Consider the following 11,597-nt stretch of genomic DNA (forward strand, 5'->3'; position numbering starts at 1 on the left):
TTTGGATATGTGTTTGTATTGTTATATAAAAATTATTTAAATTAATAGCAAATGTTGACGCCTGAAAAAGTCTTCTAATACATCTATTTGTTGGCAAGTAGTCAAATTATGAATTTTGTTATAAAGATGTTTATAAAATAAACAACCATTATTCGTTATTAAAGTATTACACTAGAAGGATTTTGCCAAGTAATTTGATGTTTATTTTATTCAACAACTGTTATCAGATATTGAACAGTGATCTATAATATGATTTATTACTAACAAATTCTTTATAAATTTTGTTAAAGAAATGAAATGTTTAGGGCGTCAAATAGCTAAGATATGCATATTGACTGATTTTTGTTGCAGAAACTTTTGCACGCAACTATATATATCAACGTGAGCCTGGCACAAACGTACACACTTACATCCACACCCACACTCACGCACACACAAACAAATCTCTTTTTAATTTAGTTAACTTTCTTTTTAAAAAAATCTTGAATCGGATCAAAATTGTAAGCTCTGGGCTAGGGCTCACCAGAAGCAATTCAGGGTTTCGTATTTACTTCCCCCACATTCTTACACTCCCCCTAGTTTCCCCTCTCTTCCACACCCTACCCCCACTTTCCCTCCTAATTTCACCCTCTACTCCTTCCCCGCTTGAATTTCCCAAATAATACTTCCATACCCTAATTCCTTTCCTCAGCTATCACATCTCCTCTATTTATCCGCACTACCCTCTTAGGCCTCCCATCACTTCCCCTTACTTCTAATCGATTCATCTACTTCCCCTTACTTTCTCTACTATCCCTTACTAATGTCCCCTCACTTCCCATACTTTTCCCTCTCTAATTTTTCCTATTTCCCCTTTACTCTTTTCTTCTAATATTCATCCGCTCACTTCCCATCCTTATCCTGCTATTATTTTCCCTGTTTTCCTTCTTATCACTGCCTCTCACTTCCCTGGCTGAGAAAAAAGTACGACGGACCGACGAACATCTGACTGAAACTATAAGGGTTTCTATCCTGGGCTATAAAACCCTAAAAATAACATAAAAACTGTCAGTCAGGCACTTGTGTCAGTCAACACCTGTCGAATGCGGTGAATCCTGATCAACATTAATTTGTGCAGAAGTTCTGTTTTTACCGCACTATGCAGCGTTTTCTTTAACGTTCGCGCTCTAGAATACATAATAAATTAAGCACTATGAACAGTTATTTTAAAAAGAATTATATTTTCAAAACGGATTACAATTTTTCAGGATTCTTGCATGCTGTTGCTTTTACTTCCCAACGACGATGCTACTGATGTACTGCTACGGTTCAGCCTTTCACGTGAACAAACTGCGCTTGAAGAGGGTGGTTTGCGTCAACACGACGGAAGTCGTCGGCGGTAGTCACATTGAAAGAGTGAGTACTGAGTACTGAGTACTGTGCTATCCTTACCTATGAGCTAACATTCTTTTTAACGTGAAAATCTCGTCATCGTTTCAGATTTCATTTTATTTTCGAAACAAAACTCAATCCATCTTTTTTTTCTAGAGTCATTTTTCAATATTTCATAACTCAGGGTGATTTTCAGTTAGGAGAAAATCAATTCGATTCAAGCGAATTAAAGTGATAAATGATTCAAATTTCTAAGAGACTAATAAAGGATCGAAAGTGACCAATTTTTAAGTGATAATCGCATTTGGCATTTTCATTTGACTCAATTTCATCCAAAAATATTCAGCGTTTATCTGCATCTCATTCATTCGTCGCTCCACTTCCGCTAATTAGACTTGTGGCGGTAATTAACGTTCGATGTGCACTGATGCACACAAAAGTCGTAAATGTAGGAAAAATAATGAATGAGTGATTTATAATAAGGGAAAAGCATTAACTGATGCTTAAAGAGAATGTACCAGAAGTTATTAAAGCAAAAAACTAAAAAATTAATACAGTGAATTATAAAAATGTTAGTATTGTTGGAGAATTTCATCATTTCTAAATGTCAGCAGCCCTTCGCTTTATTATCGCTTCATTATCGTTGTACTATTATTGTTCATTAGCTTAATGTCGGTTTTGAAAGAAACTTTCCTAGTGAACGAACAACGACACAAGTTTGATTCTGGATGTGAAGCGAGAATGACAGAACGGAAGCTGATGTAGCGAATCGAATACCGGATGGGCGTGAAACTTCATGCAGACTTGCAAACTCTCTCCAAGGCACTAAAATTTGCATTGCACTTAATATCTGATGAAAGTCATGGTTTCAAACTTTCGTTGCGTGCAGAAGTCTGAATTCTCTTTTTCATATGTATCAATAGATTCCGTGTAACTTTTATAAATGTTAGCAAATACTTATAATTATGAAACTCTTAATAACTACACTTTAATTGCTAAAAAAATGATATTCCGTCTCTAAAAATGGATTCAACCTCTAAAAAATAGATGGTTCAAAAAATGTATAATTTAGATATATTTGGGAAAGTTACAAACGACAATCAACTTTATCGAAAAATCTATCAAAAGAATTTTCGAAGTATTTTATTGTTATTATTCATATTTTTATTGCTTTTTACTCTTTGAAATGTGTATTGGCTATAAAGTATTGCTCTGAATTTAATTGAACAGGAATATTTGTGCTTTTCTGTGGCTAGAACGTCAATAAAAAATACAATATATCATGAAAATAACACTGCTAAGTACTAGTGGTGTCAAAATTTACTCACATGGATTTATTTGTGCTCACTTTATGAGCACTTTGCTACCTCACAGGCATCAAATAAATTTTTTTTTATAGATAATGTTTTATTTTCACTGGCAGGAAGAAACTCAAACTTATTTTCTTAGGTTTATCTTTTTATCTCATACCAAAACTCTTATTTCCAGAAAATCATCAATTATTATCAATCATTATTGATAGATTATGAAACATCATCAAAGGTTACTTACTAGATCATTCGACGTCTCTCGACAATGCGAGCAAATACATCTCATGCAACATAGTTGTATTCCCAATATTGAAACAAATTCCTTTATATAAAAGTGATTACCATTATATTTTTTTCTCATAAAGCAATATTACTACATTATAAGGAGTCATAAAAGGTTCGTCAATAGGTCTATCGACGCGTCTCAAAAATATCTATTTATATTTATTTTATTTATATTTAATATCTATTTATATTATATTTCTACATCATAAAAAGTCATTGCAGGTTCGTCAATAGGTTGTGAATTTTTTCTATACATCATGAATTGGTACTAGGAAATAATAAGTAGATGTGAATATCAAAAAAGTTTTTCTCATATAAACAAGGTAAATTTTTTTTCAAATCCCTTACGATCGAAAAAAATACTTCGAAGTGGCCAATTTAGCTCAAAATCTTATCTGAGCTGGATGTGAATTCACGGTCAATTCACCTAAATTTCATTATCATTGATCTTTTTCTTTTTTTAGTATGTTCAACGGAAAGAAGTTATATAAAAATACAAGCATATACAAATATTTTTTTCAAATTGCATTTTCAAACTCCTGGGGTAGAATTATAAGAGATATCTAATAATCACGTAATAATTATTTTCGAAACTTTAGACTACATCCCCCTATTATAAGGAATCGTAACGATTGTCTGACTCCCTTACTACGTAAAATTTCATAATTTTCTTCTCAATATATCAACTTTACTGTAAAGGAGATTTCAAGGGACTTCAAAAGATTTAGTGTATTTTAAACAGCTCCAAAGGATTACGAGAGAACTTTCATAGATTTAAAAGTACTTTAAAAGATTTCAAGAGTTTGAAAAATCTACCTACAAATTATTTTTAACAATTAACATTTTTTACAGAATTTATCGATATTTCCAAAAGTTTTTAGTCATTTTAAAAGATTTTAAGGGTTTGTAAAAGTTTTAATGTATTTTAATAAACTGTTACAAAGGATTAAAAGAAATTTCACAGATTTTACAAGATTTTAAGGGACTTCAAGGAGTTATTTTAAGGTTTCAAGAGATTTCACGGAATTTCAAAAGGTACCGAAAATATTCAACAGATTCTGAGGGAATTTAAGGAATTAAGAACAATTTTCACGGATTACAACTAATTTTAAGGTATTCCAATGTATTTTAAAAGATTTAGAAATATTTAAAGAGAATTACGGGATTTCAAAGGATTTCGAAAGATGCAGGAGCATTTTTACAAATTTGTAAGGATGTCAAGGGGTTTAAATTTGATTTTGACGATTTAAAGGAATTTAAAGAAATTCCAAAAGATCGGCGAAGGTTTCAACGGATATCAAGATATTTCAAGGGATTTTAAGATTTTAAAAAATATTAAAAGTATTTGTAGTCGGTAACACAGAAAATATATTGACGAATAGTATTTTAAATTCTTTTGTTCAGTATTTTCCCTAAACTTAACTCAGAAAATGTTCTAGTACAACTTTATGTATGCATTTTTTGTAAAATTCGTTCACATTAAAAAGTAGTCAGTAATATTTAAAAAATTTCCTACGAAGTAATACATTCTCAAATGTAGAAAAGTTTAACTGAAATACTTAAATAATAACATAAGAATTTTGTGTCTTGATGATGCCGTAATAAACTTTTTATTCGAAACATCTATGTTATGAGCCTATAAAGCCTCTTGAAAAGTAAGCACTACATAGCCCTTTACCGAACGGTGTCACGTACTGGAAAATTATTAGTTTCAAACGCCGCCACTGATAACGCAAAATGTACTCATTTGAGAAGTTGAAAAAAATTGTTTTTTATTAAAATGAAATAAAAAATCTTACATTCAATGTCAAAAGTATAGAATTTAAGAGAAAAACTAACTCGTCATTTATTCTACACTTTCATAGTAAATAAATATTCTAATTTATTTTAGCTTAAAAAACTATGAGAAAATTGGTGAATTCATTTCAGCTCTTAGAAATTGTCGCAAAAAATGACAATTACAAGAGCATAGGATTCTTGTGAAGGATATTTAAAGATATTATTACATTCTTTGAGTGTAAAGGGCAAATAGTTTTGGAATTTGTATAAATATATTTACTATCTTTCTTCAATGGTTAAACCATATTGTCATTACTTCAAAAGTCTTTTAATTTTACTTTGTAATTTCTTCCGTCACTTACAAAGCCATATGAAAACTTGGTGATGAAATAGTTAAAAACTTAAGCATGGTAGTTCATATTTATGTACAGTAGGGTGGGCCAACATTTTTTTTTAATTTTCCCGCAAAATTTGTTTTGAATATCGGCCCCCCCCCCCTCTGAGTCTCTTTTATAGGGTCCCAAAATAACCTCATATGTTTACGTCAATTATTTAAACAATTTATTATTGTTTTTAGCCATTTTCCCTTAGAATATAGTTAGAAAAACACGGTTCTTCAACATTTTTAATCATATCTTAAACTTTTCATATAAATCATGGAAACAATCAATTGAATTTACAAAAATCATTTTGTAAGCAATTTATTCTTATTTTTTAATAATATTTTCTCAGAATAACGCTAGAAAGTGGTATTTAGTATTATTTTTAATGATATTATCTTTGAATAATGCTAACAAGTTGTCGTTTTTTTTTAAAATATTTTAATTTTTGTCAAGTTTTCACTTATTTAAAACGAGGTAATTAGTAACTCAATTTGAAAAACACAATTATTTGAATAATTTAGTACTATCTTTAATAATATATTTTTTTAATGTTAGAAAGTTGCGTATTATTCTGAAATTTCCAACTTTTTGTCCACTTTTCACTTAGAGTGTGATAATAATTAATAATATTCAACAAAGATAATTTCTTTAACAAATCATTATTGTTTAAAACAATCTTTTCCTATATTAACGATAGATAGTCGTGGCTTGTTCTGAATTTCTTCACTGTTTGTCAACTTTTCTTTTAAAACGAAGTAATAAGTGATTCAATTTGATAAACACAATTATTTAAAAAATTTAGTATTATTTTTAATGATATTTGCTTTGAATAAGGTTCGAAAGTTGCGTTTTTTCTGAATTTTCCAACTTTTTGTATACTTTTTACTTGGAGTTAGGTAACAATTAATAATGTTTAATAAGCATGATTTTTACAAACAAATAATTATTGTTTATAACTATTATTTCCAAGGTATAGCAATTCTAGTTAATTTGGGTTTTTTCTGAAATTTTTTACTTTTGTCAACTTTTTACTTAGAGCGAGGCAATAATTATTCAAATTTAACAAACATAATTGTTTAAACAAAAAGTTATTCTTTATAATTATATTCTCCTATATTATAATTAGACAGTTGCGGTCTTTTCTGAAACGTTAAGCTTCTTGTCCTTTTTTTACTTAGCGATGTAATGATCAAAGGAAGTTAACAAAAAGAATTCTTTAAAAAATTTCTTATGGCTTACGACTAGCATCTTGTAGAGTTACGGTAAAATGTTGCGTACTTTTTTGAAAATTTCAGATGTTCTTGGACTTTCTAGTTAAAAACAAATAATAAATATTGATACTAATTTTTTATAAATTGCTCTTAGAACCTACTTATAACAAATTTCCCATTTAGCATGATCTATACAGAAAATATGGAGAACATTTGAAATATCTGTTTTATTTTAAAAACACATATTCCACAAAATAGACAAAGATTGTTTAAAAAATTATAATCATTATTGTTTATTTATTATTTTTTCATAACTAAAAAACAAAATTGAAGTTATAAATTGCAGAAAGTACCGCAACTTTTTATAAATTATCTAAGAAAAGGTAGTTATAATGAATAATAAATTGTTTATACAAATAAGATTTGGTAACTTGAATTAATTTTAACCTTACTCTGAGTGAAAAATGGACACAAAGTTGAAAATTTAAAAAAAGCCACAACTTTCTAGAATTATTTGAAGAGAATATTATTAAATATAATAATGAATTGTTCAGACAATTATACATATTTGTTAAGTTCAATTCATTATTATCGCACCTTTATTAAAAGTGGACAAAAAGCGCCTATCTTTAGAAAAACTGCAACTTTCTTACATCATGTTCAGAGATTATTATTTTTAATAATAACAAAATTCTTAAACAATTATTTATGTTGAATTTAATTCATTATTGCCACCATTAAACCAAAAAGTTTAATATAAACTAAAAAATTCGGAAAAGCTGCGAATTTCTAACTACATTCTAAGGAAAAATTGCTAAACGCAATTATCATTTTCTTAAAAAATCTATTTAAATATTTAATTATCAAAAGACAGTAGAAATTTATGTATTAAAAACCATTTATACTTCAAAAACAAAACAAAAATCCCAATTAGCGCCAGAAACTCGCAAAACCCAATTTCTTAAATATGCATGGGTTTTTTGGGATCCTATGAAACGGACTGATGGGGAAGGTGATACTTGAAAAGTAATTATTCATTTATATTCTATAGCTGATTTTAAAGTAAACAATATAATTTCCACATCATTTACCTAATATTAACGATTCTGAATAAAATTTACAACAACTTTTTTCTTTTCTTATGCGAAACACGTGTTAAACTACATCGAGTTTTTGGAACCTCAAATTATAATTTTTTCATAAGAAAAAACACAATTATTTTGGTATAGATCGGGACAAAATTGGGAGCAATATGGATGAAAATTCAACAACAAAATCCAATGCATTTTTGAACCACCCTAATATAGAGCAAGATGGCCCTAAAAAATGTAAAATATTAGATTTTAATCAATGATGTCAATTGTTAGAAACACATCTAACTTCAGTTCCGTATTGCATTGAGAGTGATTATTTTAAAAATAATACCAAAGTTATTAAAAATGCAAAATTTTAAACATCTCAGTATAAAATTTTGAAGCTTTTTAAAGATCTTTAAAGGCTTTAAAAAAATAAAAAAATTCTTAGAATGGCTGGAGAACTTGAAATGCTTCTTTATTTTTTAAGTTAATATTAAGCAAATATTTTAAAAGATAAAAAAAAATTTTGATTAAATATTTTTAAGCTTAAAAAGATTCTAAAACATTTAAAACAAAATACTGATTTTTGAAGTTTTCGCACAAAAAATTAAAAAGATTTTAAAGCATTAGTTTGAGGTTTAAGGGTAGTTGTTTAAATTGATTAAGTTATCTAGGGGTAGAGAATTAGGTGAGTTGATTTATGGTGTGCAATTCATTTATTTTAATGAAAAATAAGCCATTAAACTCGCTTTTCCCAGTGTTAGGTGGGTCAGCCTGCTTGTGGTTTGGTAGGGGTTGTTTTTAGGGTTTAGGTGAGTTCACGTATTAGTGGTGTAAAACTTAATCATTTTATGAAAGACTAGTGATGAAATTCGTTATTCCCAGGGTAAGGTGGGTTAGCCTAATTGTGGTTTCGTTGGGGTGGTTTACAGGGGTTAAGGGGTTGGGGGTATGTTTTGAAATATATAAGGTTGGTAAGGGGAAGATAATTACCTATTAGTGATGTGAAATTTAATTATTTGATGAAAAAGTAGCGATCAAATTCGTTGTTCTCAGGGTTAGGTAGGTTAGCCTGCTTTTATAACAGTTGGATAGGGTTACGTATGCGTCAAGTGGACCCACCATCAGCTGTAAAACTTAATTACAAATCTGCAAATTAAAAGTGTTAAGGGCTTACATTTTACATGCGTATATTATTCATTTTACGGGCTGTATAAATTTTAATCACAGAATTTCCATATGAAAAGTGTTAAAAGCTTCCATTTTATGCGCGTAAATGATTGATTTTTACGGACTTTGAAAGTTTTAATTTTAAAAATTTCTACTGAAAAGGGTTAAAAGCTTCCATTTTATATGCATAAATGATTTATTTTTACGGGCTGTAAAACTTTTAATTACGCAATTTTCAAATGAAAAATGCTAAAAGCTTCCGTTTTATACGAGAAAATTATTTGGTAATTAAATTAAAGAAGTTTTAAGCTTTAATTTACAGTTAAGTTTTTATAACTCCATTGTTTGATTTTTATTTGCAATAATAAAGTTTGTCTTTTTTAACCTAGAATGACAAACATTGAGGATATCGCAATGACATAGTAAACTTCAAGGTTTCGATTTTTTGTTTTTTAATAACGAATATTTATTATTTTCTTTTAACATTCAACCATACCTTTAAAGTTTCAACATAGTAGTTTTTGTTCGTAATAGCGATCACGAAGAGGGAAGTGTCATCAACATGTTGAAACACTAGGTTAGGACAAACTTCTATATCCTAATTTAGAATTATCTCATTGTAGTTTATTTTGGTTGTAAATTCTTGTATTTACACTTTTTTGTACATTTTTTTAGCTAAAGCTACAATAAACTACAAGAACATACAATAAAATACAAAAAGGGGTACAAAAGTCGTCTGAATATTAGAACGAAGTTGTACTTTCCTGTAGTTTAGGTTGTAATTTATTGCAATTATTTGTAGATTCCTGTAAAAATAATTATAGTTGTTTGTACTTTTTGTAAAAAATATTTCAATCTGTATATAAAGAAAGCACTATATATTGATACTGCAACAAAAAAATGTATTATTTTGAACCACCCTAATGTACAGACTAGACATATTGTAATGAAGGAATAATTCCCCCTAATCATGCTAAGTTTGTTGGCTGCGGGCATGAAATTTTAAAAAAAATCTGAAATATTTTAAAACTTTGAATCATACATACCCTGGCACTCTGCCTTTCAACAGCACATCGTAAATAATTTTCAGACATTAATGAACAGAATTAATCACTGGATCTAATGAGACCTGCAGGAGATTGATCAAAAAATAAACTTTGCAAAGATTTTTCCTCGATGCTAATTTGAAACAGAGAAAGTTGTAGACGTTATAACTAAACGTTTCACTGGTCCAGCTTTGACGCTGGCTGCTTCAAAATTTCATTAAGTTTGAGAGTTCGTTTCCCCTTTCTAAGTCGTATACGACTTTGCAGAAAGTTTTAAGGTTGCGAAGGTGGGTCGAAAAGCCGGGGGTGGTTGGAAAATTTGGCAAGCAAAACCTATGGAATATCTGGATGTTCTTTCTTTTCCTCCTTCTATCTCAGTCGTTCTCCACGCCTTGCAGGATGTGCGCTCCAGTTTTCACCGCAAACAATATTTTTCTTCTCACACACGCCAGCACGCCTTCGAATCACATTTATCTCGACATTAGTCAGGGATTTCTCTCGGGCCGACCTTGTAAATGTAAAAGCGACCCGATTCCTCTGCCTCATCCTCTTTCGCTGTCTATTCTTCTTCCTCTCCTTGTCTCATCGTTTCTGTCTCTCTTTCTCTTGTCCTTCCTTCCGGTCGAGCATCTACTGAGGTTTCGCGTCATTGGCTATGCTACCAAAGAAAAAGGAAAACTGCTGAAAGCCTCCGTCTTGGCAATTTCCGACTCGCAATGAGAGAACGAAGCGCCGAACCCTAAGAATCATCTCAACTTGTGATTGGATATTCCGTCAGTTCGTAAGAGAACAATTTCCCAGTAAACTTCATTTGGTTACCTCATTTACATTAGTAATTCAAATTGAATCTAAAAAAATCAAGGGTGGTTAGAGTGTAAATCGATTAAAGAAAAAGGTGTGAATTTTGCTATTATTTTATTGTGACCGCTAAATTAACATCGCGCAGTGCTGCCAACTCTCAAAAGTATTTATTTCACTGAATGAATAAGTACTTAGACCAAAAAATTATGCATGTATAGTGTGAAGTATGATATATAATTTTGATTTGTTTTATACAATTTTTATATAAAACAACTGAAAATTATATATAATATTTTTCACTATGTTAGAATATAAACTATATATAGTTTTTCTGCCTGGGTATCTTTTCACTGATTGTAAGTGACCGCTTTCCAGATATTTCAATAAGTGAAATCTCACTGACAATCAGTAACATTTTTTACATGAAAATGTTGCCTAGATATCCATTATCTATAAACTTAATTCTAAAGCAGAGGAAAACATTTTTAGAAAAAAGTAAGAAAAAAATCTTTTTGTCTATTGTTCAGACTAATTTTGTACTTCGTTTTCATGTTGTTGTATTTTATTGCAGCTTTAATTTTCTAAAAGAATTTTCAAAAAAGCGCAACTACAAGAATGTACAGGAACTTACAACTTTACAGTTGAAAAGATGTTATTTTTTAACCTTATATGACAAATATTTAGAATATTGCAATTACATATATTTAAATTAAAATGTGAAACTACTCATTGTTATAAATTATGTTTAAATATATACTTGAACAAACTTTAAACCTTAGCTTTTTGTTTTTTAGTAAAAATTCTTATCTTTTAGTAATATACAGTTCCTTTAAAGCCTAGACATAGAAGCTTTTTTTATAGCGATCATTTCATATATATATATATATATATATATAACGATTGCTTACCATATGCAAATGTTACAAATTTATCTAGTTAATCTTCTAGCTTTATTTGGTTAATTCAAATTGAAATTTTTTAGAAATATGTTACAAATGTTAGGCTACAGGTCGACTAACCTGCTAAAAAATTGAATTTTGGGCGTGACAGAGGAAATATCCCCAGCAATAATTGTGGGTCCGGATGCAATAAGGGCACATAAAATTTTTTCGTGCGAAAACGAAGTCCCCTGGAGGCTTTAGAAAAAATTTTCGAATTTTAATTT

General features: G+C 29.5%; 1 protein-coding gene across 1 annotated transcript in view; it reads left to right on the forward strand.

Annotated features, from left to right (window-relative positions):
* The window catches only part of LOC117174699 (trace amine-associated receptor 9), a 123,951-nt gene that overhangs the window by 52,167 nt on the left and 60,187 nt on the right, over positions 1-11,597 (forward strand). The window contains exon 5 of the mRNA XM_033364007.1: positions 1,248-1,395. Within this exon, the coding sequence (XP_033219898.1) occupies positions 1,248-1,395 (148 nt within the window). The remainder of the gene's footprint in view (positions 1-1,247; positions 1,396-11,597) is intronic.

Source organism: Belonocnema kinseyi, chromosome 6, assembly GCF_010883055.1.
Source record: "Belonocnema kinseyi isolate 2016_QV_RU_SX_M_011 chromosome 6, B_treatae_v1, whole genome shotgun sequence".
Lineage (NCBI taxonomy): Eukaryota > Metazoa > Arthropoda > Insecta > Hymenoptera > Cynipidae > Belonocnema > Belonocnema kinseyi.